General features: G+C 58.5%; 1 protein-coding gene across 3 annotated transcripts in view; it reads left to right on the forward strand.

Moving 5' to 3' along the window:
- The window catches only part of MINDY4 (MINDY lysine 48 deubiquitinase 4), a 113,019-nt gene that overhangs the window by 66,654 nt on the left and 18,748 nt on the right, over positions 1 to 27,617 (forward strand). For 2 of the 3 annotated variants that reach the window (XM_062179148.1, XM_062179149.1), the window contains exons 8-13: positions 1,581 to 1,697; positions 2,924 to 3,012; positions 11,381 to 11,482; positions 12,977 to 13,040; positions 14,042 to 14,107; positions 18,160 to 18,227. In XM_062179148.1, coding sequence (XP_062035132.1) covers positions 1,581 to 1,697; positions 2,924 to 3,012; positions 11,381 to 11,482; positions 12,977 to 13,040; positions 14,042 to 14,107; positions 18,160 to 18,227 — 506 coding nt within the window. The remainder of the gene's footprint in view (positions 1 to 1,580; positions 1,698 to 2,923; positions 3,013 to 11,380; positions 11,483 to 12,976; positions 13,041 to 14,041; positions 14,108 to 18,159; positions 18,228 to 27,617) is intronic. The other variant, XM_062179150.1, reaches the window with a different exon arrangement.

Genomic DNA, 27,617 nt, shown 5'->3' on the forward strand with positions numbered 1-27,617 from the left:
TTTAAGTGGGCCCTCACCCGAGAGTAGCCCAGGGCTGTGCCTCTGCAAAGAGTGCCCCAGTGAAGACCACCCAGCAAGGGCCCGTCCAGATGCAGCTGCATGGTGTGCGGCCCAGAGAGAGAGGAGGAGGGCCCGGGGCCCAGCGCAGCCACAGCGAGGTCTCCAGCCTCCGACGGCCACACTGTGCCTGGCCGGAGCTGCCATGCTGTGACTAAGAGCATGGAGGAAAGCCAGGCTCTGCGGGGTCCAGGCTGTTGGGAAGTCAGTTCCAACACGTGGGTGGTTGTAGTTGGCATGAGGAGATGCAGCTCCTGAGGGGAGCACGTGCCCATCCTGTCCACTGTGTGCCATCAGCACACACTGATGATGCTTTCATCACGGGGATTTCCTCATACCCAATAACAAGACAAAAGAACCCAGTCTCGTGGGAAGTAACCTGGGAGATGGCTGGCTAAGAAGGGTCCATTGGAAGTGAGGTGACTACAGAATCCACTGATCGGTCTAGGGGCTCCCTCCAAGCTCCAGAGACCTCTGGGGTATAAAATCACGGCAGAGAGAGAGAGAGAGAGGTTGGGGGAGCCCACCATGGGGGAGCTGGAGGGAGGGGCTTGGCCTTCCCGTCCGGGGGCCTCTTAGCTGGGGAGGGATTGGCCATCTCTGGGGCTCTGGAGGTGGTGTTTGGGTTGAGAGGAGGCACACACAGTGAGCTCAATATCAACCACAAGTCTAGAGGAGACAGAGCCGGGAGAAAATGCAGGTTTGGGGGTGGGTGTGTGCGCAGCGTTCATGAGAACCACTCCCGAGATTCTAACACATGGTCAAGAGTTGTACTAGAACAAGGGTTGGCCACCTTTTTCTGTAAAGAGCTAGCCCGTGTATTTCCAGCTTGGGTGGCCGTGTGTTCTCTGCTGTACCTGCTCAACTCAGCCATGGCAGAGTAAAAGCAGCCATAGATAGTATGGGAACAAATGGACGTTTCATTGTACTAATAAACCTTATTGGCAGTAACAGGCGGAGGGGCAGATTAGCCCAGGGGTGGTAGTTTGCAAATCCTGTACCAGGTCATTGGGTTTTCAGGCCTGGCTTCACCATCAAACCCCTTGGGGTAGTTGTAAAATTACAGCTAATGGGATCCTGGTCTCAGGGGTTCAGATTTGATTGGTCTGACATGTGGCCTGAGCGTCAGCACTATTTTATTTTAGGACTATTTTAAAGAGCTCCCTAGGTGATTCTAATGTGCCATCCTGTTTGAAAACCTGTAGTGTTTCCTGGGGCAGGCGAGAGGGCCTCCAGGATCCCTTGCAAAACTAAAATTTCGTGTTTCAAGGTCTCCGTGAGACCAAAGACGTTGGCCCAGGTCAGCCCAGGCTGGTTTGGCTGACAGATGTTCCAGATGGAAGACCTCAGGGTCAAGTTTCTCTCACCTCAACCATGAGGGAAATACTAAGGGAAGAGATAACCTTGCTAGGAAACAGACCGCCCTGCTAGAAGTCAAGGTCAGCTCCTGTGGGAATGTGCACACCGCACATTGTGTTGTTGCTTGCTTTTAAAACAGCCATGAACACGCTGTCTTTCTACAGGAGATAAAGACCCTTCTGTTTGGTTCCAACTTCTGCTGTTTCAACGAAGAGTGGAAACTTCAGAGTTTTACCTTCAGTGATGTAGCCTCATTAAGATACGGCATCGTGCAGAGAAAGGCAGGTGCCTCGGCTCCCAGGGACCCTTCTGCCATCCTGCGTCACACCTCGGGGAGGGGGCACCCTCGGGCTCTGGCAAGTCCTATGTGGACCAGCTGGCCAATCTGGGGCCAGCCTCAAGCTTGCTGAGCTGTCACTCAGTCAAGCACTACACAAGTGGCTGGCGAAGTGAGAGCTGGGGAATGAGGCCCTCTGCTTTGGAGACGTTCCACTTGAAGGCAGATTTGAGGAGCACTTGCTGTGAGTGGTGCACGCTGCTTGGGTCCTCGCCGGAGAGAGCAGGCTGGCTGGGGACATGGATGGGGTGCTCTCAGGCCAAGCACTGGGAATGGCACAGGCTTTAGCAGGCCAAGCTGGAGAAAGGGCCCTCCAGGCAGGTGGCGTGTGAATGGGGGGAGGAGGAGGTGTATTCAAATCCAGAGGCTTCAGGAAAGAGCGTGGGGCAGGTGCATAAAGAGCAGAGGGTCTAAAAGTACCAGGGACGGAGGTGGACAGTGGCAGCCTTTGAACATTAAAGGCCAGAGGAGACTAAATCTGGGCCCAAAGACTCGGCAGCTTCAACAGCTCTGTTTCCTCCTGTCCCACGCTGCCTGGGGGAGAGCCCAGGACCTCTCTTGGGTGGCCAAGCTCCACTCGCCTCTCATACTCCTCTTTGTGGGTGCCCTCAGCCTGCCGCTCTGGCCATCCCTGAACCTGAATGGCTTCCATGCTGTTCCAGTGGTTGCTGTGGGCCAGGCCTTGTGCTGAGTTGCATGGTGTCTCCAGGGATGAGCTCCTCAATGAGCCTTCCTACTACAGGGTGGGAAGGGACAAAGACAGCTAGTAGGGTGTCGAGACAGATCACAAACTGACCAGAAGAGGCTCACTGCCAGCTGAGATGATCAAAGAAGGCTTCCTGGAGGAGGAGCCAATTAGAATGGGCCTTAAAGGCTGGGTGGACAACTGACAGCCTCGACCTGTGGGTGATGTCCCGGGTGTCACAGCCGACAGCTGCAGTCACCTTTCCTCTCAACACCTCGCAGGCTTACCCTTTCCTCTCGGTGGGGGCGGGGTGGGGTGATCTAGGCCTAGTCGGCCCTGCTCTGGGACTCAGGGTCAACATGCTGTTGCTGGGGCAGTCACCATGTCAGAGCGCCATTTCCCAGGGAGCTGTGCTCTGTGTCCTGTGGGTGGAGGCGGCTGGGGTGGGCTGGTCCTCCTGGCTGTAATGCTTGCTGTCTTTGCAGGGGGGCCCCTGTGGGGTTCTGGCCGCCGTCCAGAGCTGTGTCCTGCAGAAGCTGCTGTTTGCAGAAGACAGGGGAGCCGACTGTGCCCGGTAAGCCAGCGCGTGTCCTGGCGGGGATCCCCTTCACCCCAGGCGTCCCGGAGCGTGCAGAGGAAGCAAGCAGGGCGGCCTGTGTGCTCCCCGACCCCTCCCATCTTCAGGAGGTCCAGAAAGGAGCGGGGCCTGGCCGGCCATGCTTTCATGGATGGGCAGGGAGGGCCGGGAAGCCGTGCCCTCGTGGCGAGGGGCGGCTGCCACGGCTGCCAGCCGGCACCCTTCCTCGCTGGGCCCAGGCCCTCCCCTGCCCCACGTTCTCTCCCCTCTGCCAACAGCCAGAGCCACATGTTCCGCCGGCCCCTGGTGGCTGTTTTTTCTGCATTGCATACATTCGGCGTTTGCACATGGGTGCCTCGTTCTCTGTCACTCAGCACCCAGGGTGTCTCTGTGCGGACACAGGGGAGATGGGGCAGAGTAAGATGGAGGCACCCGGGAGAACCCTGGACCTGCACCCTGGGCGGTGCCCGGATGAGAAGATTGCTGAGGGCTCCCTGGGGAGGCGGCCTGCTTACGCTCCCTCCTCGCAGGCCTGGTTCCTGCCTTGTCCTGAGTCACCCTCAGAGCTCCGGAATTCCCAGCGCTGGCGCTTTTTCTTTTTGGTTGAGCTGTAGCCCTCATACAGAAGGGTTCACAAGGGTATGCATTCTGCCCGGGAATCATCACTGCCACGGGCACCCACCCAGGACACAGCCCTCTGCTCCTGCCTAGGGGGCACCCGGTTCTGCTGCTCAAAGCCAGGATCACACCTATTCTAAAGCCGTGGCTTCCCTTTGCTGGTTCCTGAACTTTGTAGAAAGGTACTTGTTCTTTGAAATAAGCATGTCAAAACCTTTTGTTAAAAAAACAAACAAAAAAACCACTATGTGTTATGGAGACAGGGAGACAGCGAGTCAGCCAGTGAGGCTTTCCCTTTTATTCAGATTCAGACTCTGGGGAAACACTGCGCAGGCCGGTGCGGGGAAGACATCTAGGCAGGCTGGGGTGCAGAGGACACAATTTCAGTGGCACGGACAGGGGCTGAGTGAAGGCAGCTTTTCATGCCTGGCTCAGCAGCTGTACCAAAGCATTCTCGCAGTGTCTCCTCCCCAGCCACAAGGCACTAACCTTAAGCACAGAGTATGCAGAACCGTAAGGCCAGTGACACAGCATCTCACAGCAAGACCCATGGTCTTATCATTGCCTCCCAGCCTGGTTACCTCATTCCAGCCACCTGCCCCAAAAGTCAGGTCTGGCAAAGTGCTGGGTGGTTCAAGTTCAATGTCATGGGCACAGATACTGCCTCTCTTCCTGGTGAGGACGCTACAGTCCTCCCTGGCTGGGAACACCATGGGCTGGGCGGAACATTGCTGAGTGAGGGACCCTGGTGTCCCTCCAGGTGCCCTCAAAGGGCGCCGGGCTTCTCTGTGCACCCCCTTTCCTTCCTTTCTGCCTCACGTTCAGAACAAGTCTGCAGAGCACACTGAGCAGGTGCTGGGCTGGGCTCCAGGGCTGGCCTTGCCCTCATGGGACCTGAGACTGAACCGAGAGCTGGACGGGTGGACAGGCCAACACAGGGGATGTGCAGGAGGCCAGCGTTCACCTGGATGTGCAGGGGTCAAGGCAGGCTTCCCTGGGGAGCAGCGTTTCTCTCAGCGAGCTCGGAAGAACTTCACTCTTCTGTTTCCCCTCAGTTCTTTTTCACTGCCCAGGCCCACCAGCCCTGCATGTACAGCACTTGGTCTGCTGGCTCCGCTCACTGAACAGAGGCCACATCTTCGTGGAGGCCTCCCCTGACCTCCCTGGCAGAGAAGAACCCAGGCTGTGCCGCTGATGGCCACACTCCCAGCTGGCACCCTTGCTCGTCATCATTGAAGTCTTGCAGAACACAAGCCGCATGAGAGCAGGAACCTTCCTGGGCTGCCTGGGCCGCAGCCATGTCCCTGGCACCCGGCCCGGTGCCTGGCCTACAGTGGGGGCCCTCAGGATTTTTGTTGAATGAGCACACGGACAAGTGAATGAGCTATGCAGACAAACAGGGAGGGGAGGTGGAACGGTATGCCAGTAAGGAGAACAAGATGTGCAGAGGCCCGAGGGCAGGGAACCGAGCGGAGCACAGCCCCCGGGTGGCCAGGGCAGTGCTTGCAGGCGGGGTGAGAAGCCACGCAGGGCAGCCAGCTGCCTGGGGCGAGCCGGGCCTTGGCGCGCGTGGAGAACGTCTCACAACCCCTTCAGCCCAACGCCTCCGCAGGGCTGCATTTCAGTGTCAGCCTTGGACCGGCCAGGGGAAGTCGTGGACATTTTCCCAACAGTCAGGATGGAGCGTTTCATTTGCGTCCAGGAAAGGCTGACCCTGCCTGCCCAGGATACCCACCCCTCCCCTGCTTAGAGGATGGGAGGGCTTTTGTGCCCTCCAGTCAACATCCTTGGGCAGAGCTCTGCGCTCTATACCAGAGAGGGGAGCCGTGGCTGACAGGCCCAAAGCTCCCCAGGGTGGGCCCAAGGGCAGCCCAGGGAGGAGAGAACAGCCAGACTGCAGGCAGGGGGTCCTGCTCTACCCCTCGGGGCTGGGCAGTCTGCCACCTGCTGAGCTCTGGCTCTGTCTCAGCTTATGTTAACAGGGGCTTGTTTCAGCACCTGCTCCGTGGACCACTCCCCAGGGCTCTGTAGGGAAGGGAGCAGTGGGGGAGGCAGCCGGGGCCCCCAGGGCCCCCTCCCTGCCTGCTGGGGCCTGCAGAGGACTCTCCTGGGCCAGGGCCTGGGGAGGGGCGGAGGAAGAGGAGGCCAGAGGGCTGCTGACCTGCTGGGGCTCGAGTTGCGTGCAGTGCTGTGCTGGGGTTGTGCCTAACGGGAAGGAGGAGCCTTCCCGGACAGGGAGGCTGCCTGGCTGGGTTGGAGGAGGGGGTGCTGAGCAGCCCTGAGGGCCAGCCTGCTGGTCAGGGCTGCCTCCTCCACGGAGCCTGGAGGAGTTGGTGCTGTGGAGGAGCGGCCCTCCCCTTCTCTGAGAAGCTCTGCTGCTGCCTGTAGCCCCGCTTCCGGCTGTTCCCCGCACTGGTGGAGGGTCACCAGCTGGCTCCTGCGTCCTCGGAATGCACAGCCAGCCAGGGAGTGGAGAGCTTGGCCCAGGAGCTGGGGCTCTCTGAGGAAGGATGAGGGGACCCAGGAGGAAATGGCAGAGGGGTACAAGCGGGGGTCCCAGGGACCCTGTCCCCAGGGGCGACTGCCTTTCTCATCCCTCCATCCGAGTCTCGTTCTGGACTCCCAAGCCCTGGCCTGCCTCGGGTGCTGGAGAGCTCTCCTGGGGCGGGTTAGCTCTTGGGTGAAGTGCAGGGGAGTGAGGGGCAGGTGCCTGGGGCGGGAGAGGAGAAGGAAGGCAGAGTTTCTGTCACTTCTTTGCTAGGCCCCGCAGCTCCAAAGCTCAGAGTGGTCCTAGCCACGTGGGGCGGGGCAGAGCCTGTGGGTGGTGCTGCCCAGGCTGGGAGCAGGACTGCCTGGCAGGGTGCAGAAGAGAGCACCGGGCCACATCAGGCCCCGGGCGACAGTTGTCTGTGAATTAGGGGCGGAATCTCTGCCTTGGCTAAGTTGGACCCAGTGAGAAAATACAGACGAGGGCCTTTGAAAATCTTTAGGGGCTGTGAGAGCGAGCAGGACTGCTGAACTCAGCCGTCCTTGGCCCGCACAGGGAGAGGAGCTTGCTCCAGGTCACGCTGTGGCTGAGTGGTGTGTCATGTACCATTGACCACAGACCTGGAGCTGCGAGATCCAGAGAGGCCGGGGCAGGGTAGGGGTGCTGCCAGCGAGCCTGGGGGCTGTGAGTAGGAGGCATCTGTTGGCTGGACGCCCACGCGGTTCCCAGAGACCAAGCTTCTTTTCCCAAGGTAGAGAAACTTCCCGCAGGAGAGGAGGCGAGCACCCCCTGTCTCGTGTTAGCAGGGGCTGTCCCAGCCAGGGGTTTGGCTCGCTTCTGCTACCTTTCTGTGGATCCATCAGGTGCTGGGGCACCCCACAGGCTGTGTGTGGGCTGGGCTGGGGCTGCAGCACTTCCTTTAGGCCCTGAGGTTCCGCGATGGCAGAAGTGACGTTGCTTTCATAGGAGGGAGAGAGCAGGCGGAGGCAAGCTGCCGTGTTCTGTCCGGTGACCTGCCATGGTCTGTGCCCTGGCACGCGCCGTATGCAGCTCCGAGCCCTGGGCGCCCCGGCCCTCTCCTTCCTGAGCCGGCCCTGCCCTGGAGGCCCCTCCTCAGCGTCTCGCCCCCAACTGGCAGGCGATGGGAAAGGGTTCTGTGTGGAAGCAGAGGGCAGGCGGCGGGTGGGCGGCACCGTCCCGGGAAGTCATGCTGAAGTAAAGGCTCCTTGGCACAGCTGCCGTGTCTGCCGCAGGCCTGTCTGGCTTCATCAGGACGCGCTGCCTCAGGCCAGCAGCCGGCCCGCGCGGGACTCAGTGATTTTCCACTGGAGGAGGGCCGGGGCCGGCCTGGCGCCGGGGAGAGCGGACGAGGCTCATTCCCTCTGCAGGCCTGGGGAGGTCGGTGCCGATCTGGGAGCAGGGTCCAGGGACGTTGTCCTTTCACCCTCACTTCCTTAGGAACGCGGGGTCTGAATCCCAGCGCACAAGGGGCCCCTGCCCCAGGCCCCTCGGACCCTGACGCAGAGTGTTGCCCCGCAGGCCCTCTGTCTTCCCACTCCCCTTCCTGCTGTGATTGTGAGCCCCAGAGGGAGCAGAAAGACAAGAGGCAGCCGGCTGCTGGCCAGGTTTCCCCTGGCTTTTCCATGGACTCTGTCGAGGCGGGCAGGTCAGAGAGGCCAGCAGAGGCTATTCTGAGACCCTTAGAGGAGAAGTGCTGGTTTTCTCTGAAGCCCTTGGGTGAGGCAGGCCAGAGCACGCTGCCGGGCCGGTCCCTGGACAGATGGCTTCATCCTGCACTTCTCCTGGGCGGAACTGGACTCTTACAGATGCTTGTCCTGGTCTAAGAGCCTGGCCAGGTGCCAGGTTCCTGGTAGGAGTATGTCACATGTGTGTGTGGCTGACCAGGAAATGTGGGGCAGTGAATGTCTCTGAGGTTTTGCCAGAGGCAGGTGCTGAGCTGCCTGGGAAGGGGGTGAGGGTGGGTGGGCGGTCCTGGGTGATTCAGGGGACTCTTCCTGTGATTGCTACCTGTGGGTCCCGGCACTCATGCGTGTACACATGGCTCCGGCTTCTTTGGGCGGCAGAATGCAAGACAGGAGTGATGTCAAGGGCATCTGGGCTGTGCTTGGAAAGGCCAGGAAGGGTACAGGGTCCCCTGAAGTCTGTGAGCCAGGGCAGGAACCAGGCCTCTTAACTGCCTGACCACTGCACTTTTCCAACTCCAGAATGTTCTCTAGAAAGACATGTCTCAACAGAGAAAGGTGTAGAGGGCCCAGGGGATGGTGGGGAACTGGAGGAGCCACTGTGTGGCAGCCAGCAGGAACTCTGGGTTAGAGACTCGGAGGTTTAGAGGGCTGGCAGCAGAGCCTGTGAGACCAGGGAGCCAGGCGGGGTCCAGGGACGAGATGCCTTGATTGTGTTGTTCCGTTCTGGAAGGAGGCCCACAGTGCCTGGGTCTGAGTCTGACCTCTGCTTCTGATTCTTGCTGATGTGCCCCTAGGAGGCGAGAGATGATGGCTCAAGTACTTGGGTCCCTACCACCCATGCAGGAGACCTGGCCTGAGTTTCTGGATCCTGGTTTTGGCCTGTTGTGGGCATCTGGGGTGAAGATGGAAGATTGCCTATTTTGGTCTCTGCCTTTCAAGTAAAATGAAAATAAAAATCAAAGATAGGGCTGAGGGAAAAGGTTGTTGGATCCTATAACCAAGTACCAAAGATGGATCTACCGCCCCACGCTCACCTTCCCTCCAGGTGTGTGACCTTGAACCCATCACTTATTTCTGTGTCTTGGTTTCCTATCTGAGCACTTGATGGGTAATTGAATGCATGTGGAGTGCTGGCATGGCACCAGCACATGGTAGCCTCTCGCTGGCCATTGTTGTTTTAAAGACAATCAGCTTTCTCCCCACCCCCACCCCCACTCCCACTCCCACCAGGGCGACCTGCCTCATGAGGTTCCTAGGAACGCAGCATTTGCCTCCGGAGTTCCAAATGTGTCTGTGGCCCACCACAGGTATTCAAGGCTGAGCATGTGAGGGGACCTCAAAAAGTTCATGGAAACGAAACTCAAGGGGAAGTTCATTTGAAGTTCATGCCTAATGAAGGGTCTCCTAAAGGTTCATGGAAATGTTTGTTAGGGAAAAACTACAAATGGATTTCAAACTGTTTTGCACCCAAAGAAATGTGAACTTGTAAAGTGCACTGTGCAATGCAGGCATAATTTTGCACCTACCAGGTTAAGGGTTTCAGTCTCACATGTGTTGCAGGACAAGCTGCCGCTCACCTGGTGCCTGTGGTGAGCATACATAAGAGGGTTGAAGAGGGGCAAGATGGGGCAGGGCTGCTGCTGGGACATTGGCTGTGAGAGCTGAGCTGAGGAGCAGGGCGTGCTGACCCAGGACGGGCAGCGAGGAGGCTGGGGATGAGATACTCAGCGCGTGCAATCCCCAGGACGCTGCTCTCTCCTGGAAGAGGGCAGGGCATGGAACAGGGGCTATGGGGGGTGACGGAGTCCACATTTGTGGCTTCCGAATGCAGAGAGAGAAAGATCCCAATGCTTCTCCTTGGTCTGACGAGCCCTGCCTTGCAGGCCCGCTTTGGTCCTTGGCAGGGCCTCTCCTGGAAGCCAGGGCAATGTTCCCCCACGTTGTTTTCCCAGTTAACGAGGCCCTGGCTGGCCTCCGACACCCGGCCGTCCGGTTCGGTGAGCGCACGGGAACATTTCCTGCGAGGAGCATGCCCTGCTTCCTGAGGCCCGGGGGGCGTGGGGCCGGCTGCTGTTTTGTTTTCTTAAGGGCTTGAATGCTTGTTGCTTGGGTTGTTGGACTTGAAGGACTTCCAGTGTCAGGGGCCCAGTGTCGCTCTCAAGTCAAATGCTGGGAGTCTGCCTTCCCGAGTGGAGACGGGATGTTTCTCGAAGGCCTGCAGGGGACAGGCAGCCCTGGGCCCTGGGCCTTGCTAACATCATGTCTTTTAAGGCTCCCAACACTAGAGTGGAGGAGCAGCCGTCATTGCCAGGTTCCAGACAGGGAACTCGGGTCACTGCCTTGTGTGGCCTCTCATTTTAAAGCAGATGGACCACAATGGCCTGGATATGGTTGGCGGTCCCTTTATCCCAGGCACTGGGCAGTGAGCACCTGCTGGCCACCATGGTGAGCTCTGGCCTGGTCCCTGGTCTCATTCTCTTACCCTGGCTGGGAGGGCGAACCCCAGTGCTGGCTGTGCCTGTGGCTCTGCTTGGAGCTCAGTGACCCATGGTCTGGAGCCACCCCTCCACCTGCCTTCCAGCCTGGCAGGGTCATCACCACCACCTGTTGTTTGCTGGAATAGAAAGACCAGAAGGCAAGCTTATGGCCACATTTAGAGAAAGCCCATGGCCTCCAGGGCAAGGCGTGGGATGCAGCTCTGCGGAGCCCTGGAAACGCGTAGCGCAGGCCCAGCACCTCGCAGCCCTGTTCTCACTGTGAGGGGCTCTGTGCCCTTCCTCCTGCTGCTGGTGGCCCCTCTCCCGCGGCCTGTGGACACCCCTCTGCCCAGCCCTGCCTGGCAGCTCTCCTCCTCCTGCCCCACCCTTCCTCTGCAGGCGCCTGTCCTGGGGCTGCCACTTTGCTTTTCCTCAGCCTCCCTCCCAGCCCTGACTGCTCTCTGGGGCAGTCTGGGTGTCCTGCAGCTGTCCCTGGTCTGGGGGTGGAGGAGGGGGTGGGGGCTGGGTCCAAGCACACCCCCCGCTATGCATGGCGCAGGTGCAGCTGTCACCTGCCCCCTCTAGCTCCCACCCAGTCTCACTCCCCCATTCATTCCCGTGCTTGTATCCAAAGCCCAGCAAGTCAGCCGCCACTCAGCCCCTGCTGCCTCATCATCTCTGGTTGGCCAGCAGAGAGGGGCGCATTTGCTGGCGTGAGGCGGCATCTGTAGAGTTCCCAGGCCAGGGCTGGGGCTCGCACTGTCCACAGGGGCAGCAGATCCCGAGCACCCCTGGCTCAGCCTCCGAGTCTCTGGGCTCTGACAGGCTTCTGGGCTGCCACAGTGAGTGGTTTCCTCAGCCTCTCCGCCACCCCCTGCAGCCATGCCCAGGCCCCTCCCCAAGTCTCCTCCCTTGGCCTTCATCTGCAGAGAGCCCTCCCTCCCTGCCCGGGGCTCTGCCTTGGGGTCGCTGGGCTAGAAGTGGCGCCCGTGGGTGGCAGGGACCATCTGCAGGAAGTCCCACCTGTGGCCCCATGAGAATAAGCCCTTTGCTTTCCTTTCCTTTCTCTTCTGCAGGCGGCTGCAGCCTTCAGATGCACACAGGACCCGCTGTCTTGCCCTGGCCATCGCGGATATCTTGTGGCGGGCTGGCGGCCGGGAGCGAGCCGTGGTTACCCTGTAAGTGGTTCCCAGCATGGCCTAGCAGCCGCTCCACTTCTGCCGCACAGCCACCAGCAAGCCAGCAGCGCACCTCGCTGTCCCGGGGGGTGGAAGGCCTGTGTCTGTGCGTCCTCCCAGGAGCCAGCCATGGGGGTCAGCCTGAGCCTGGGAGAGGGGCTCTGCTGCCACCCTCCTGGGCTCTGGTGCTCATTTTGGAGATTTCTCCTATCTGTTGTGCCTTCTGGGAGAACCCTCCAAGAAAACACAGACAGTTCCCCTCTGTAGCCCCCTCTTCTGGAGGTCCTGTTTGTACCAGTCTTCCCAGTGCACAAAGCATGCTCCCATCTGCTCTGTTGCTTGGCTCCCGCTCCATGGAGGAAGAGACTCGGAGAGGTGACAGCTGTGGCAGAGCCAAGGCCCTGGGCTCCTTGGCCCGGATGCGGCTCCTCTTCCTTGCCAGCCCTTTTCTTCCCTGCACAGTCCACACAGGTGCAAGCCAGCTAGCTCCCCAGCCCGACCCTGCACCGCCCAGTCCCAGGCTAGGCTGAGCTGCAGTGATGGAGGCAACTTTGAGGGCCAAGGGCCCACTCTCAGGGGACACATCAGTTACATGGGGTAGGGCTTACGTCTGATCGAGGTGGCGCTTTTTGGCTGTGTGACCTTGAGCAGGTGACCTGCTCTCTCTCTGCCTCATCTGTTTGTTATCCACAAAATGATTACTTCAGAGGGTGCTTGTGTCAACTCAATGAGTCAGCACAGATCAATAATACATAGTGAGTGAGATATCACTTATCAGTTTAAGTCATTTATTAATATAAATGGATGACAAATGGTAATACTGTGAAGTGCATACGACCCTGGCATGTGCTCAGCGTCCTAAGTGTTGCTCAGGTATCTTCACCACAGCCATTATTGCTACTCTTAGTGTTACTGGTGCCTTGGTGCCCACATTCTGATGAACTTAGTGACCCCAGTCCTCGGGCTGTGCATGGCCCACCTGTGTGCCAGTGGAGCAAGAACTCAGGAGCCCAGAGAGGGACAGAGACTGCTCCCAGGCCACATAGCAGCGAATGGCACAGAGGGCCCCAAACCCATCCCCTGCTCTTTGTTCTGCTGTGTTGGGTTGGCTGTGTAAGGGGTGCTGGCATTGGCATTGAGAGGTCTCCGGGAGGACAGATGCTAGGTTCCCCCATGTCGGTGGAGATAGGGTGAGCGGGCACTGCCTGGTCCACAAACAAGTTTGTCGGTGGCGGCTGGGAGTCAGACCTGCCGCTGCTGGGGCTGGGCTTGGTGCTTCCAATCTCTCCCCACTGCTCTTTTCCCCATGCCTTTGTTATTGTTTTCCCTCTGCTGGTGAGGCCTCTGCACCCAGCCCGTGGGTGAGTTCAAAGCACGGGGAAGCAAGAAGCCCTTGGCTCCTGTCCTCACTGAATGACACATGTGGCTTGGCCCTGGCTGGAGGCATATCCTCTCTCCACGGGGAGGACTCACGCACCTTCTTTTCCTTTTTAGGGCTTCGGGAACTCAGCAGTTCAGTCCAACGGGGAAATACAAAGCAGATGGAGTCTTAGAAACAGTACGGCTTTCTGGAAAGCTATCACGCACCCTTTGGCTTTGTGTGGGGACTGTCTCCTTTCATATAAGTAAATCCTCCCTTCCCCAACCAGGGCTGGGCTGCCGCTCTCTGCAGCCCAGGCCGCAGACCCTTGTCCCAGGGCTGGGGCGGGAGCAGAGGTGGGTGGCTTTGGGAATGGGCTCTGGAGCTAGCTGGCTTTGTGGCCCAAAGGCCTCTGGTTGCCCATGGCCTCGAGGGTAGAGAATTTGGTTCCTCCAGTGGTCTGAACGTGGTGCCATTCCCCGGGTGCCAGCCTCCTCTGCTTCCCTTTATATTTCTGTAGCATCCTCTCTGGGTTCTTCTGGGAGATTGGGAGGTAGGGGGCTAGAAATGGGGAGGAAGCTGGAAAGGGGGACAGTGTGGACAGCGTAGGTCACAGCCGAGCCCAACCTTAGACAAAGTAACGGGAAAAGGGAGGACATTCATTTTTGTGCTTCTGAAACTATGGGCACGGTGGAGATTTCCAACACTTGGCTACCTCTTCACAGAGGATGTGTCTTAACTCATTTGTTTCCTTTACCCTCAGTTTGGGCACGTGTGCCCTGGGATCCTGAGATCCCGGGGTCTCACTTGGTTGAGTATGGGCCCTGCACATGTTTTTCCAAAGGAGACTTGTGCCTGCTGCTTCCCATTAAACTCAGGGTGCGGCTTGCTGGGCTTGGACCCAGCCTAGCTGTTGTGAGATGTGACACCTGCTGCATTCACGCCAGCCCCTGCCTCTCATCAGGTGTCCGGGCCCCCCTATTGGGGCCAGGCTGGGCCAGTCTCAGAGCCTGCAGCCATGTGCCCTGGGCCAGCCTTGAAGTCGCACAGGCGTGCAGACATGCGGGAGAATCCTGCCCTCTGACAGGGATGGTTCCAGTGGGGTCTGGGAGTGACCAAGGCCAGCGCTGCAGGAGCTCAGTCAGGCTGGGGCACCGTCCACGGGCGCGTGGGCAGCTCACCGTGTGTGTCTCTTCCAGCTCACGCTGCACAGTTTGACCTGCTATGAGGAACTGCTGCTGTTCGTGCAGCAGAGCGTCCGTCAGGTACACACAGGGGTTTACTTTGTACCATGGGCTTCGTCCTGCCTTCTGTTTCATTGTGCAGAGGATGCTGGTGACCTGGAGTCCTCCCCGCCCTGCTCCCATCCCGGGGGTGGGCGATGCCAGCCCCTGGGTGGTGGCAGAGGACAACTGGGTGGCTTAGGCTGGGGCAGAGAGGTCAGAGCTGTCAGGTCCAGGGAGCTGCTGCCGCTGGGGCTGCAGAAAGCAGGGGTGGGGCGGGGTGGGGTCAGCGGGAAGGGGAAGCAGCTCTGAGGCTGCCCCAAGAGCTTTCTGTGTGTCAGTGGAGGGCGCCTCTGGACGTGGTGAACTCCCTGTCAGTGGAATGTGGCTGAAGAGCTGCTGGGCAGATGAAGAGGAAGGGGCTTGCGGGAGGGGTTGAGTGATGGCTGAGCAGTGCTCATAGAGCCCTTGCTTGGGGCTCCTGGGGGCCCCGAGGAGGCAGGGCTGGTCCTGCAGCTTGCAGGCCACCGCAGGAGAGCCCAGCTCCCACAGGCAGGCGGGGCGGCTCGTCCCAGGGCTCCCAGTCTTCCAAGGAGGGCTGTGGCAGGGCTGCCTTTGTGGACAGGGGGACTGCACATTCCAGGGGCAAGGAAATGGCCTCTGGAGCCAGGCAGCCTGGCGTTGACTCTAGGTTGGTGTAAATCAGGGTTTTGTTTGTTTTGTTTTTTAAAGATTTATTTATTTGAAAGGCAGAGAGAGAGAGAGAGAGAGAGAGAGAGAGAGAAAATCTCCCATTCACTGCTTCACTCCCCAAATGGCCACAAGGGGGCTGGATCTGGGCCAGGCTGAGACCAGGCCAGGAGCCTGGAACTTCATTTGGGTCTCCCGTGCAGGTGTCAGGAGCCCAAGTACTTGGCCATTTTCCATTGCCTTCCCAGGCACATCAGCAGGGAGCGGGATTGGGAGCTGAGCTGTTGGGGCATGAACTGGTGCTTTGACACGGGGTGTCGGTGTCTCAGGCTTCAGCTTAAGGGCTACCCGAGAGTACCTGCCCATGTAGCCCAGGGTGAGACAGTGACCAGGCAAGGGGCTCAGAGGGCGGGGCTTGCTCGAGGGTGGGAGTGCCCTGCCTTTCAGACGGGTCCCCTTCCTTTGCCCAGCCGGCCCCATGGCTCCCTATGGGCCTTCCTCCCTCTGGGAGGCATTTGGCCCCCACAGTTTAACCCGTATTTTTGCTGGAAGCAGTTGCGCTGCCTCAGCACTCGTCTCACCAAATTCATTTTTCATGGCCTGGTCCTAGGAGGAGTTCCTCGTGCCAGGCCTGGAAATGCACACCGGGCCGCTGCCACCCAAAATAAATAGGCTGCTCACTGGGTTTTCCTGACCACCCCCCACCCGGGGCCGTGTCTGGCAGGCCCCAGGGCCCCCCCAGGGCCGCAGGGTGGGGCTGGAAGACTGGCCCCTTCTTGCCGTGGCCCCGGGCGATTCTCGGGCTCCCAGTGGTGTGTCCCGCCCCGCCGCCTGCCGGGGCTGGCTTTCCACTCAGGCACATTGCCCCATGGCCTCCCGTGGCTTGGCAGCTGGAAGTCAATGAGATAATTGTCATACATGTTTTTCAAAGCAAAATGGAATATTGGTGCCATTCAGTTTTGTTCCAGCAGGGACGAGAAGGGCCAAGCGGGGCTTTACTTCGGCCCCCTGCAGAGGGCTCAGGGCAGGGTCTCCCTGCAGGGGCCCTGCAGGCTGCAGCAGAGCCTGACTTCCTGGGGCCCAACTTCATGAAGGCGGGTGGGCTTAGAGCGGGCACCCGTGTCCCCTGCCTCACTGGTCGGGGTGTCACAGAGCAGAAGTGCCGGGGCTTCCCTGGGACAATGTGGAAGCGCATTGCGGAAGTGCTGGCCATTCCAGAAAGGGAAGCTGAGATGAGATGAGAACGTTACGGCGTCCCTGGGACCGCATGCGAGTCTGCAGCGGAGCCGTGAGCAGGGGCTGGCGGGGCAGCCGCATCCCTCCGCCCGTGTGCCCGTGTGCGGGCCAGCCGCATCCCTCCGCCCGTGTGCCTGTGTGCGGGCCAGCCGCATCCCTCCGCCCGTGTGCCGGTGTGCGGCCCAGCCGCATCCCTCCTTGCAGTGATCAGAGCCCTTCTGTGGACCTCGCTCCGAAGTAGTAAATTGGAATTCGTTAGCCTCAGGTTTTTAATGGGGAAATGTGATGACAGAAGTGAAGGGGCTGGCCTGAGATCCCAGAGCTAGGATGAGGTCGATTTAAGGTTGTTGATTTGTTCATTCCCTTTCCACTTCCAAAAAACAAAAACACAAACAAACAAAATATATATATATATATATATATATATATATATATATATATATATCTTGTCCCAGGACTTTCGTATATGCTTTTCCTATGCCTAGAACAGCATTCTTCTATTTTTGTTAAAAGGTTTTTATTTGAAGGCAGAGAAGGTGAGCGAGCGAGCATGAGGGTGAGCTCTTGTCTATTGGCTCAGTTCCCAAATGCCAACAAAGATAGGGCCTGGGTCAGGGCTGAAGCTGGGAGCTGGGCGCTCCATCTAGGTTCCCCCAGCTGGGTGACAGGATGCCAGTTCCCGAGCCATCACTGCTGACCCCCAGGCTCTGCATCAGCAGGAACCTGGGGTCAGCAGCCAGAGCTCAGTATCAGATGTGCCTAGGTGTGTGTTAACCACTAGGCTAAGCATCTGCCCCAGTCATTGTCTTTTTAATGATTGAGTGACCAACTAATAGAATTTCTGGGTGAGAATAAAGACTTAGTTTGAGGAAAAGATCATTTTATCAGACTCTTGGATGACAACAATAGAATACCATGTTTGGCTCTGATTCCTGGCAGCCAAAACAAAAATGGAAATATGATGAGTTAAATAACTCATTGACTGTTACAAGTGAGACAGGATTCTTTTCTAGTTTTAAGTCCAAAAAAAAGTTGATGACACATAGAAACTCTGATTATTATACCAGGTGGCATCTCCAAGCACAGTTCATGATCCCGAGAGAGGTGAGCGAAGCCAGTCTCACTGACTTGCAGCTGAGGGCTGGTGATTCTCCAGGGAGCAGAAGTGCCATGGCCCATCCCAGGGGACCATGGCCTGCTGGGCTTCCTGGGCATGCCAGCAGTACAGAACCAGCACGATGCTAACAGCTAACAGGTGCCAGAGCCTGACCCAAGTGCTTGTAAGAGTTAACACACTTACTCCTGCCCACAGCCTGATAATGGTAGATGTTACAATTATTATTCATGTTTAATGGATGAGAAGACTGAAGACAGAGAAGTTAAGAAATGTCCCCATGATCATATAGGCAGATGGGACCAAGCCAGGCTCCCAGGACATGTGATCCAAATGGGGTGGCAGGGCCCAAAGTACCTGGGCCATCATCATCCACTGCTTTACCAAGCACAGTAGCAGGGATCTGGATTGGGAGCTGAGCTGCCAGTACTCGAATTGCTGCTTTGATATGGGATCTATAAGGAATAAGATACCAACATTTTGATATTTTCAAATATTAGATTTTAAAAAAAGACATGCACTTGCACAGCCCACCCACTGCCCTCTCCTTGACCCCCACCATGCCAAACCTGCTCTCCACTGCTCCCCCTACACCGTGTTCTTCACAGTAAGGGGTCTGGACTTAGAGTCCCTGGAATTCCTCTGAGTTGCCTATGAGCTGTGTGAGCTTGGGCATGTCGCTCAGGTTCTGAGCCTCAGTTCCTTACACGGTAGAGGGCAGTAATGACTACTTGTCCCCCAGTCTATTGCGGTTTTGATGTGACAGTGCCTGCATGTCACTTCCACTGTCATGGCTGGTGGCTGTGACCGCTGCTGTCCCCTGTGCTCCCAGGACTCTACATTTGTGGGTGTGTGCTCTGTGGCAGCCCCTGTGTCACCTGCACTCTGCCCCCATGTCACTCAAGGGGGTGCCCCCCTCATCCTGCAGAGGGGCTGGCTGGTAACAGCTGCACAGGGTCTTCCCTGCAGGCCCCAGAAACCTCCAGGACAGGGTGCCAGAGCTGAGGAGGGGGTGCAGACTGGATGGGTGTTCACTTCCCTCTTTCCCTCCCAGTTCGAGGCAGGCCCCTATGGATGCATCCTGCTCACCCTCTCTGCCATCTTGTCCAGGACCACGGAACTGTGAGTATCTTCCCCCCAACCTATGGGTATGTGTGTGCGGCAAGTGTTCACTACCCTGTAGCCCTGGGCAGTGCTCGGTGAACATGGTCCAAGTGGAGGAGGGGAAAGTGGGCAGAGAGCCAGTTGCATTCTGCATACATACCTGTCCAGGGCTGCTGCCCCGTGGCCTCCCCTTGTGTGCTGGGGACAGCCCAAGGAGTTTTCAGGCACTGTGGGGTGTGCACACCTGGCACACATGCAAGGGCTGGGTGATGCCGAGAACTCAAGGCGGGCTGGGCTCGATGTCGGTCAAGGCAGTCCTGCAGCCACTAGACCAAGGCTGGCATCCAGGGCCAGCTTCTGAGGGGGTTGAATGGGCAGGTGCCCAGGCAGCTTTGGTGGCAGGAGAGGTGGGCCAGCTGCTTGTCCTAAATCTCCCTGCTTGGCTCCTGCTTGGCTCTGCTGCCAGGGTCCCTGACTCCAGCTCTGAGCAGCGTGACCACACGTGGCGCCAGGCTGCCCCGGGGCGGGAGTGCCTCAGGGCCCCTTGTTCCCTAGCTTGTACTTGTCACCTGTGCCTTGTGTCACCAGGAGGGTAAATAAGCAGATGAGTAAGTGCAGTCCACTGCCCCCATTCACTTCCACCCCTGATAGCATGGAGACCTGTGGGGTCACTCTTACTTTAGGGGTGGGGAAGATTGGGGAGCAGTTCCCAGCAGTGGAAAGTGGAAGCAGAGTGAATAGCCTTGTGGTGCCCAGCCTGGGGAGGGCCTGGCAGAAGAAGCCATTGGCTGGCCTGCCCCGGCTGCTCCTGGCAGGCCCTGTCCCTGTCACTGAGCCTCTGCTGCAGGGGGGAGGGGCGTGGGGCTCCATGGCCTCGTGCATCGGCCTGCCTGCATCGGCCTGCCTGCTGCGTGCTGCTACTGACCTCATTAAGTGCAGTGTGTGCACAGCACTTTCCAGTGGCATTTTTCTGCTAATCCTGCCATAATGATATGCTCCATTCCTGGCGTGGGCTCACGTGCACGGTGACTGGTCACCGCCCCCATCTCCCCAGGCCTGGGTTTACTAATCCCTGGCAGGGGCAGTGGGGTGGGGATCCCCAGCTCTCATGAGGGGGAAGCTGGTGATGCTGACCTCCGCTTCCCCTTGTGTGCAGGGCCCTCTGCCTTAAGGGTGCGGGCATGTGTGTTTCACTGTGTCTGCTCTGGCGGTTACAGGGCAGCTGGGAGTGGGCACTGCTTGGTGTAGTGTTCTTGTATGTGGCCTCCCCTCTGGAAGGGGCTGCAGGCCTGCCTCCAGGATGCTCTTCATGAGGTACAGAGCTGGAAGACTAGGGCTGCTCTGTCTGCTCCCTGCCCCACCCAAGCTGGCAGGCATTGGTCCCTGCCCAGGCCCTGGCACCTGGGGTGTCATCCATGTGGGGAAGGCTGCCTGATGGACCTGCACAGCCTCGTGTTGATGGCCCTGCCAGTGCATACACAGAAACCCACAGACATAGCACACATTGATCCATGCAGACACACGCGTGGATACCCACAGATGTAGACACACATGGAGACACATGCATAGATACTCACAGACGTAGGCACACATGGATCCACGTAGACATGTGTGGATACTCACAGACGTAGGCACACATGGAGACACACACATGGATGCCCACAGATGGAGACACACACGGAGACACACACATGGATGCCCACAGATGGAGACACACACGGAGACACACATATGGATGCCCACAGACATAGGCACATAAGGATCCACGTAGACATGCACATGGATACCCATAGACGTAGACACACATGGAGACACACGCATGGATACCACAGACATAGGCACACACAGATCCATGCAAACACACGCATAGATGCCCACAGACAAAGACACACATGCAGACACACGCATAGATGCCCACAGACGTAGGCACACATGGATCCATGCAGACATGCATGGTGGGCCTCTTCCTTGCAGAGGAGCTGTAGAGACCTGGCTGAGATGAGGGGCCTGGCAGGGCAGGGTTGGCTCTGTGCTGCCTCAGGGGCCTTCTGACCCTGTCCTGAGAAGCAGTGCCCCGGCTGCCTGTGCTCTGCCTTAGCGTTTGACCTCTGAGCTCACAGAATCTCCAGCAGCACAGCTAAGTGGGCACTGTTGGGATCGCTCTGGCTTCAGAGATGAGTGTTGTGCTGCACAGCTGCACAGCAAATAAAACTGGTGGCCCCAGGCTGGCTCTTTGGGTTTGTCGGTCTCAGGGCTGCGCCCGTCTCCCCAAGTTGGGGGTCCTTCCTCTGTAAGGTGGGGGTGACAGCTCCCACCCCGCAGGCCACAGCCCTGCGTAGCTTGGCTCCTGGTGTGGATGAGCCCAGCACAGTGAGTGGCAGCTCCAGAACCATCTTCAGCCATGCTCAGACGTCTCTGCACCCTTCCTGCCCTTGCCTGCCCTCGATCTCAGGTTGGTGAGCACAGACTAGGCCAGGAGCTCTCAGTGGAGCCTCCCTGCCCCTGCCCCACCTCCAGCCCGTGGTCAGGGGGCTTCCTGAGGAGGGAGGACAGGAATGACCCTGAGGACAGGAGCAGCCGGGACAGCCGGTGTTGACCCACCAGCCCCTTTGCACCGGCAAAGCTCCAGTGTAGACATGGGGGGTCCACGCCCCCTCACAGGCCGATTCCTTGCCCTACAGGGGCAGTGGTCCTGGGACTGGTACACCCACCTCGAAGGCTGGCCACCGGCAGAGGCCACTATGTGATGTTTGGACACAGCAGTGCAGATGCCACCCAGGGAAGCCTGACAGGGTGACCATGGCATGAGAGCATGTGCCTGTGAACCCCAGCACACCCTCAGGACCCTGGGGCTCGTCTCAGCTCGGCTGCCCCAGGGCCGGTGGCCGGTCCTGCCCATGCTTTTCGACCTTATTTGGAGAGGATTGGGTTAGTGCTTTTAGGATTCTTTTCTAGTGAAATGAAATCTGACTTTGCTCCCAAATGACCCTCTCTCTAAAGCTCCCCTGTGTAAAGCAGATGCAAGCACGGAAATGGGGAGGGGGAGCTCCTGCTCCCCAGCCCCAGCCCTGGAGGGCCCTCTGCAGAAGCCCAGCTCTGCGAACACAGCTCCGAAACCTCGGCACCAGATGACCGCCCAGGGCCTTCCTGCTCCAGAGCCCAGGCTCTGCTTCGCCCCAGACTCCTTTGATCCCAGTTCAGGACAATCTGGGACTACTCTGGGCAGCTGGACACGCGCCCTGCTAGCCCAGGGAGATAAGGCGACCTCTAAGGTCAAGCAGATCCAGTGCTGTTGAGCTGGGGCAAGGCTGAGCCGTGGCTGGGAGACCTCTCCAGGCTGTGCATGTGTCATGATGCAGTGTTGTGGCGTGGATGGCAGGACGGGTGACTTGCAACTGGGTGTGAGGGGATGTGGGAGCTGGTGGTTGTGTCTGGCACCGTGTAGAGGATAACATGATTGTGTGTGTGTGTGTGATTGTGAGGGACAAGGAGGCCATGGTGGGCCCGCCCTCCTGGCAACAGCTCTCAGACGCATGCCTGGGCCCTGGAGGGCTCCCTCCTGGGGCCCAGAGGCTGCCATTGTATCAGAGTCCACACCTCCTGGCCCTTGGCCGTTCCTAACCCAGCTCAGAGCCAGGGAGGCGCGCCATGAGATACAAACCGAGCTGAGTGCAGGCTGACTGCTGCCTGGCCACTTCACCCTCAGAGGCCCCAAGAACAGTCTAGAAAAACAGGCCTTTGAGATCTGTTTACCCCAGGCTGTGTGCAAGGTTTTATTTTTTTCCACTGGGTTTCAAGCCATTTATTTTCTTTTCTAAGATCTTGAGTTGCTTACGGCAACTCATGCAGGATTTCACGCTCTCCTGGCTCTGCTACTTTGCAAGCCACAGAGCCTGTGCTTTCTCCAGGGGGTCCTCACAAGCCCCAGGGAAGCTCAGGGCCCTGGGTTGGGGCCAGCTCCACACAGCCCAAAGGCTTGCCCCCATGCCCCGAGGGGAGTACAGGCCTGGCTCAGGCGGGTGGGCTGGCCTCTCCTGACTTGGCCTGGCCTGGTGTCTGGGCCCTGGAGGAGCCAGCTCAGGAGTGTGTACCACCAGGGCACCTCCAGCTGCCCCACGTCAAGCCTGCAAGTCCCCAAGAGGCAGAGCCTTGTCATCGGCTGGTGTCACTGTAGAACAGCACAAGCCAGGCACAGAGTGTGCACAGCACAGTGACTGCTGTTTCCTGATCACAGTCAGAACCATGACGGCTACTGCTTTGAGAAAACAGCCCTGAAGGCTGACCGTGAGTGTTGGTTGGATAGGCAAGTGATGGAAGCTCTGTTCCTAGCTAGCATAAGCTACCAGTTGATTTGTAGCAAAATTGTGGGCTTCAGGAGTGGCAGGATCCAAGCACTGTGTTTGGGACTTTGTGTTTCTCCTGTCTCTTCATTCTCTCCTCTGTCCCAGCTGTGTTCTCAGGTTGGCCTTCCTGCATGGTGGGCTTCTCAGCCCGCCAGGTGCCAGGCCCCAGGCCCGCATTCCTGATGTTTTTGTCATGGGCAAGTGTGGGCTGTGCCCATCACAGGGCATGTGAACTCTGAGGGTTCCTGGGGAAGCAGTCAGAACCCACAGAGGTCCACACCCTGGCTAGCAGAGGTGTGGGCTAAAGTTAGGAAGTAGAAGTGTGGACGATATGAGAACAGGGGAGCAGAGGTGGTTTTGGGGGGTAGGCTTTGGCACTTAGAAATGGAGACGAGTGGTTACAAAGCTCTGTTCCAGCGTGTGCGGGTAGTGCTCACTCAGACACCCCCAGTGGGATGCTCATTGTCTTTCCCAGGACTCCACCTAAGCTCCCAGAATTATGGGGGCATGAGCAGAGCCTCACACACCCTGAACCCTGACTCTTGGGCTGCCCTCTGATCCCAAACAGGGCTGTGCAGCAGGTAGCAAGGGCCCTGGACCAGCCCGTGCAGCTTTGCATGTTGTGGGGGAGGAGGACGAGGTGATTAGCCTTATGGAGTACTCTTCTGTGCTAGGCCAGCCTCAGCTGCGTGGGTGGGCTGCTCACGTCCATCTGCCTCTGCTGAGCCCCTGCCACCCAGCTTCCGAAGCTGTTGGGCCTGGGCCTTCCTCCCTCGGAACACCTCTGCGGATGGGCAGGTCACGTACCACGGGGGGCCTGTTGGCTGTGCACCTGTAGGGCCTCGCGCAGTTCTGGGCATGGGGCGGGGGCAGGGGAGAGATGGATAGAACAGAACCTGGCTGCCTGTGGACAGGATGGGTGCAGGAAGAGCAGCTGGCGGGTGCCCTTGGGAAGGGGAGAACCTGGGAGAGGCGACCCTGAGCAGGGGCATAAGGACAGGCAGGAAGGGCCTTGGCAGCCGCAAGTACAGACTGGTGAGGTTAGGGGGCACCAACTGCACGAGGCCTTCTCAGAAGGGAAGGTGGGGGGGGGGTAAGGCAGAGGCAGCCAAGGGCCCCTGCCTCCTGGGCCCCAGCCTAGCCCCTTCCTCTCCCTGCCCGGACCCCAAGCCCTCCAGCTGTGCAGGCCCCGCTGTTTGTGGGTCCTTTTGTGGCCTGGTCTCATTGCAGCAACACTTTGAAGTGGTTACTATGGTAGATTGAGAACTGGAAAGTGATTTACTAAAGGTCACCCCGAGCCGGCGGCGGGCAGGGCCTGACACCCGCATGTGACTCATCACCCACGGCTGCTCGGCCTTCCTGGGAAACAGTCGATATTTGCTCTGTCCAAACCATTTTCAGATAGAGCTACACGTCCACCGCCTGGAGGTCTCGATTTATTCTGGGCTCTTGGCCGTGATACGAATGGTTGAGGTTGCAGGAATCATGACCTTGCAGTCATTGTTTTCTTGTTTTTATTGTTGTTATCGTAGGAAAGAGGAAATGCCATGTGCTTTATATAGCTCTCCCTATTCAGTTCTCACAACAGTTTATAACAGAAGGAGACATCACCACACCCACACTGTAATTGGGGAAACTGAGGCCGGGGGGTGGGGAATTACCGGAAAGTAGACATACTTGGATCTGAACCCAGGGCTCCCTGTGTGCTGGATGTCCCACAGCTGCCCTTTCCCTACTGGTGCTATTCCACAAAGGCAGCAGAGGCCGCCCCTCTGCAGTGGCCGGAAGTGTGGTGAGGCTCTGGGAGGGCCTGGTGGGAGCTGCCCCGTGTAGTGCGGTTTCCCCAGGGCCCAGTGTCCTCATGGGCAGGTGGAGGTCACTGCCAGTGATGGGCCTGATGTTTTAGGATCAGAGTCATGGGCGGGGCACACTTGTCTATAGCCCAGGAGGAGCCAGAGGCACCCTCCCCTGTTCTGGTTTTATAAACGAGAACAGAGACTGAGAGAGGGCTCAGCCTGCTGAGCAGGCCGCTGACCCCCTTGTGGACTGTGGCTTTGGGCGAATGGCTGTTACCATAGACTTGGGCTGTGTCTCCAGGCCACTTGAACATATTTTCCTCCTTATTCAGAAACATCTGTGCCAGATGGCAGATTCACATGGAGTAGCTTGTAGCCGAAGGGACAAGAGCCAGGGACGGGGGGCCCCGAGTGGGCTTCAGGATTCCAGACCCGTCCTGGAGCTGGCTGGCCAGGCTGTCTGACAGTTCAGGCCTCTGTAGGTCCCATGTGCTGTAGGTGCTGGGGACGCAGTCCTGGCTGATTGTGACCGCACAACCACAAGAGTCTCCGCCTCATGGGGCCTCAGTGTCCCTTGGAGTAGGACGGAGGTGGTGATCCTGCCCCCAAGGTCTTGGAGAGAAAGATAAGATGCATCTGAGGCTGTGCACATTCCAGGCTGGGTGCTGTCTGCTTGCTCCGGGATGTGTGGCCAGGCACAGGTGCAGAGACATGCAGCCCTGGGCCCCGAAGCTGGGCTGGCGTTGTCGCTAGCTCTGGACCAGGCATCTTCCCATCTGTGAAACTCAGAGCCCTGCCGGCTCTCCCAGTGCTGATGTCCCCTTGGTCTGGTTCCTGGTGCCTTGCGGTGTCTCGGGGACGTCCTGAAGGCATAGAGTCGGGAGAATCAGTCCCTGCTGGCGTCTTGGACAGAGCCTCTCTGTTCTCCTTTCTCTGTCACCTCCATGGCCAGGACATCTCCAAACCCTTGGTGCAGGCTTTGGGCCCTTTGCTTCCGGAATGCTGAGGAGGTCGGTGGCAGGACAAGGCGCCCACAGGGTAGGCTCCTCCTGGACTCGAGGTGGCCGCCTTCTCACTGGGTGTGCACATCCCTGGTGTCCCTGTGAGTGCCCTATTTCCTCTTCAGCTAAGAGCACCGATCCTCACCCTCATGCGCTCGTTTGAACTTTATCCCTAAACACCTCTGACTCTTGATACATGTTGGGAGGTGGGGATTAGGACTTTAACACAGAATTTTGAGGGGACACAAACTAGCTGTTAACCCTTCTCGTCTTGTCCAAGACCCTCGCGTTACAGCTGGGGAGACTGAGGCCCAGGGTGGGGGTGTGGGGTGGTCTGCGGGTGCACAGCTGGCAGGGACCAGGGCGGGGTCTGGATAGCCCTGAGTGCCTGTCCCTTCTCTGGTGGCTGCCAGTCCTGCTCGGGACTCCCAGCCCTTAGCCCTCCAGGGAATTCCCCTAGCGGGAAGCCTGGGCTTCAGAATCTGCCAATGTTATAAATCTCCTAGGCTATAAGCCGCTCCTCGGCGTCTCCCAAACGTGCTGATGTGAAATACAGATGTTCCTCCCTTTTAAGATCCATGCGCACGTCCGAATTTCCCATCGTGTTTGCACCTAAGGATGCAATTACCACTTCCCACCATTGTCCTCCCTTGCTTGTCCCTGTGCTCCCAGCTGACGTAGGCTCCCAGGCCCGCAGGGTGAGCACGCGGCCGTGAGTTTATGAAGAGCAGGCTGCCTGTCAGCGCCGCGGTGGCCTGGGGCCAGCGATGCTTATCGCGCCTCCCAGAGCTGCTTTGAGGTTATTTTCTTCTCGTCAGAAGATGCCTGTATTTGCCACGGACAACGTTTCCATCAATTCTTCTGCCTGAGCCAGCGCCAGCCAAGGGCCACGCTCCCCCGTGAGTCACCGCCGGCTGGCTCCCACCCAGGCCCACGGGGCTGTCCACGGTGGCTGAGCCTTGAGACCCCCTCCCCAGGAGCCCCCTGCCCACCTTGCCTCTGCCTGTCTGCAGCTCCCGCCGCATAACCCCAGCCCACCTCCTGCGGACCGTAACCCTTCCCATCGTTAAAAACCACAAGAAAGCCCTTTGCCTGCAACTGTCAAGGAGCTTCAGTTTCAGCTTGTCTGGGAAGCATGCAGGGGCCAGGCTGTCTTAGGTTTGTGGCATGGTGGCCGATCTTGCTTTCAAAGCATAAACGGAGAGCAAGTCTCTCATTTCATCCACTAAAAAGGAAAAATCACAGTTGTGATGGCTGAGCCTCCCCACCCCTGCTCACTGCTCAGTGCCCTCTTTGGGGTGTGGGGGAGGAAGTGAGCCAGGCCCTGGGCACAGTGGTGGGGCTGCCATGTGTTCCCCGCCATGGGCAGCAGAGGAGAGGCTGGGCTGGGGAGCCAGGTGCTCTGGCCTCACATGGTCCCAGGCACCTGCTGTAAGATAGAGAGGTGACTGCTGCCTTGCCCGGGGTCCTGTCACAAGCTAGCAGCTCCACCGTCCTGCTGCTTTCTCCCAGGGGGATGTGCTTCATGGGAAGCGAAAGGAGCAGGCTCCTCATGGTGGACTTCCTAGAGTGCTGACATGGGGAAGGGGGGCTTTGAGTCTCAGGAAGGGTCCTTGGCCTCCTGGTGCTCCTCCTCTCACCCCTCCCAAGGGACAGGGCAGCTGCGGCCCAGGAGGCCTGTGTTCTGCACCTAGCACCACACAGCCCTGGAGATCGTTTTTTCCCGGTTTGAGGGAAAGGGGTTTTCACCTTTTAGGAATGCTGTCCGCAGGGCAGAGGCCACAGGCTGCAGTGCCTGGCTGCCCCGGCTCCCTCTTAGCCCCCACTGCCGACAAGCTGAGCCCTTGGGACAAGTCGAGCCTTTGTCTGAGCCTTGGTTCTTCTCACTGGGTTTAGGGAATACTACACGTGTGGTGCCGTGTGCAAGAGATCTGCCCAGGTGATGGTGGTCATTGTCTCGAGAACTCGGGGAACATTGGAGTCCATTGCTCCCATTTAACAGTCTGGCAGACTGAGGTCCAGGGATGGAGGAGGATGTCCTGGTGCCCACCGTGGGCAGCCACAGTTGGGGTGTGCTCCCAGCCCAGGAGCCCTTTTGCATCCACTTCACTCACCTCCTGGTGAGGCCGAGTGCAGGCTGCTGTCCCCAGCACTCAGTGAGCTTGACTCCAGGAAGCCTGGGCTTGAGCCCCGGCCTCTTCTGGATGACAGCCTCCTCTAAGCAGGGCACGGAACAGAGATTTGCTAGGGTGCCACCAGACCTGGAAC

This window comes from Lepus europaeus, chromosome 20, assembly GCF_033115175.1.
Source record: "Lepus europaeus isolate LE1 chromosome 20, mLepTim1.pri, whole genome shotgun sequence".
Classification (NCBI taxonomy): domain Eukaryota; kingdom Metazoa; phylum Chordata; class Mammalia; order Lagomorpha; family Leporidae; genus Lepus; species Lepus europaeus.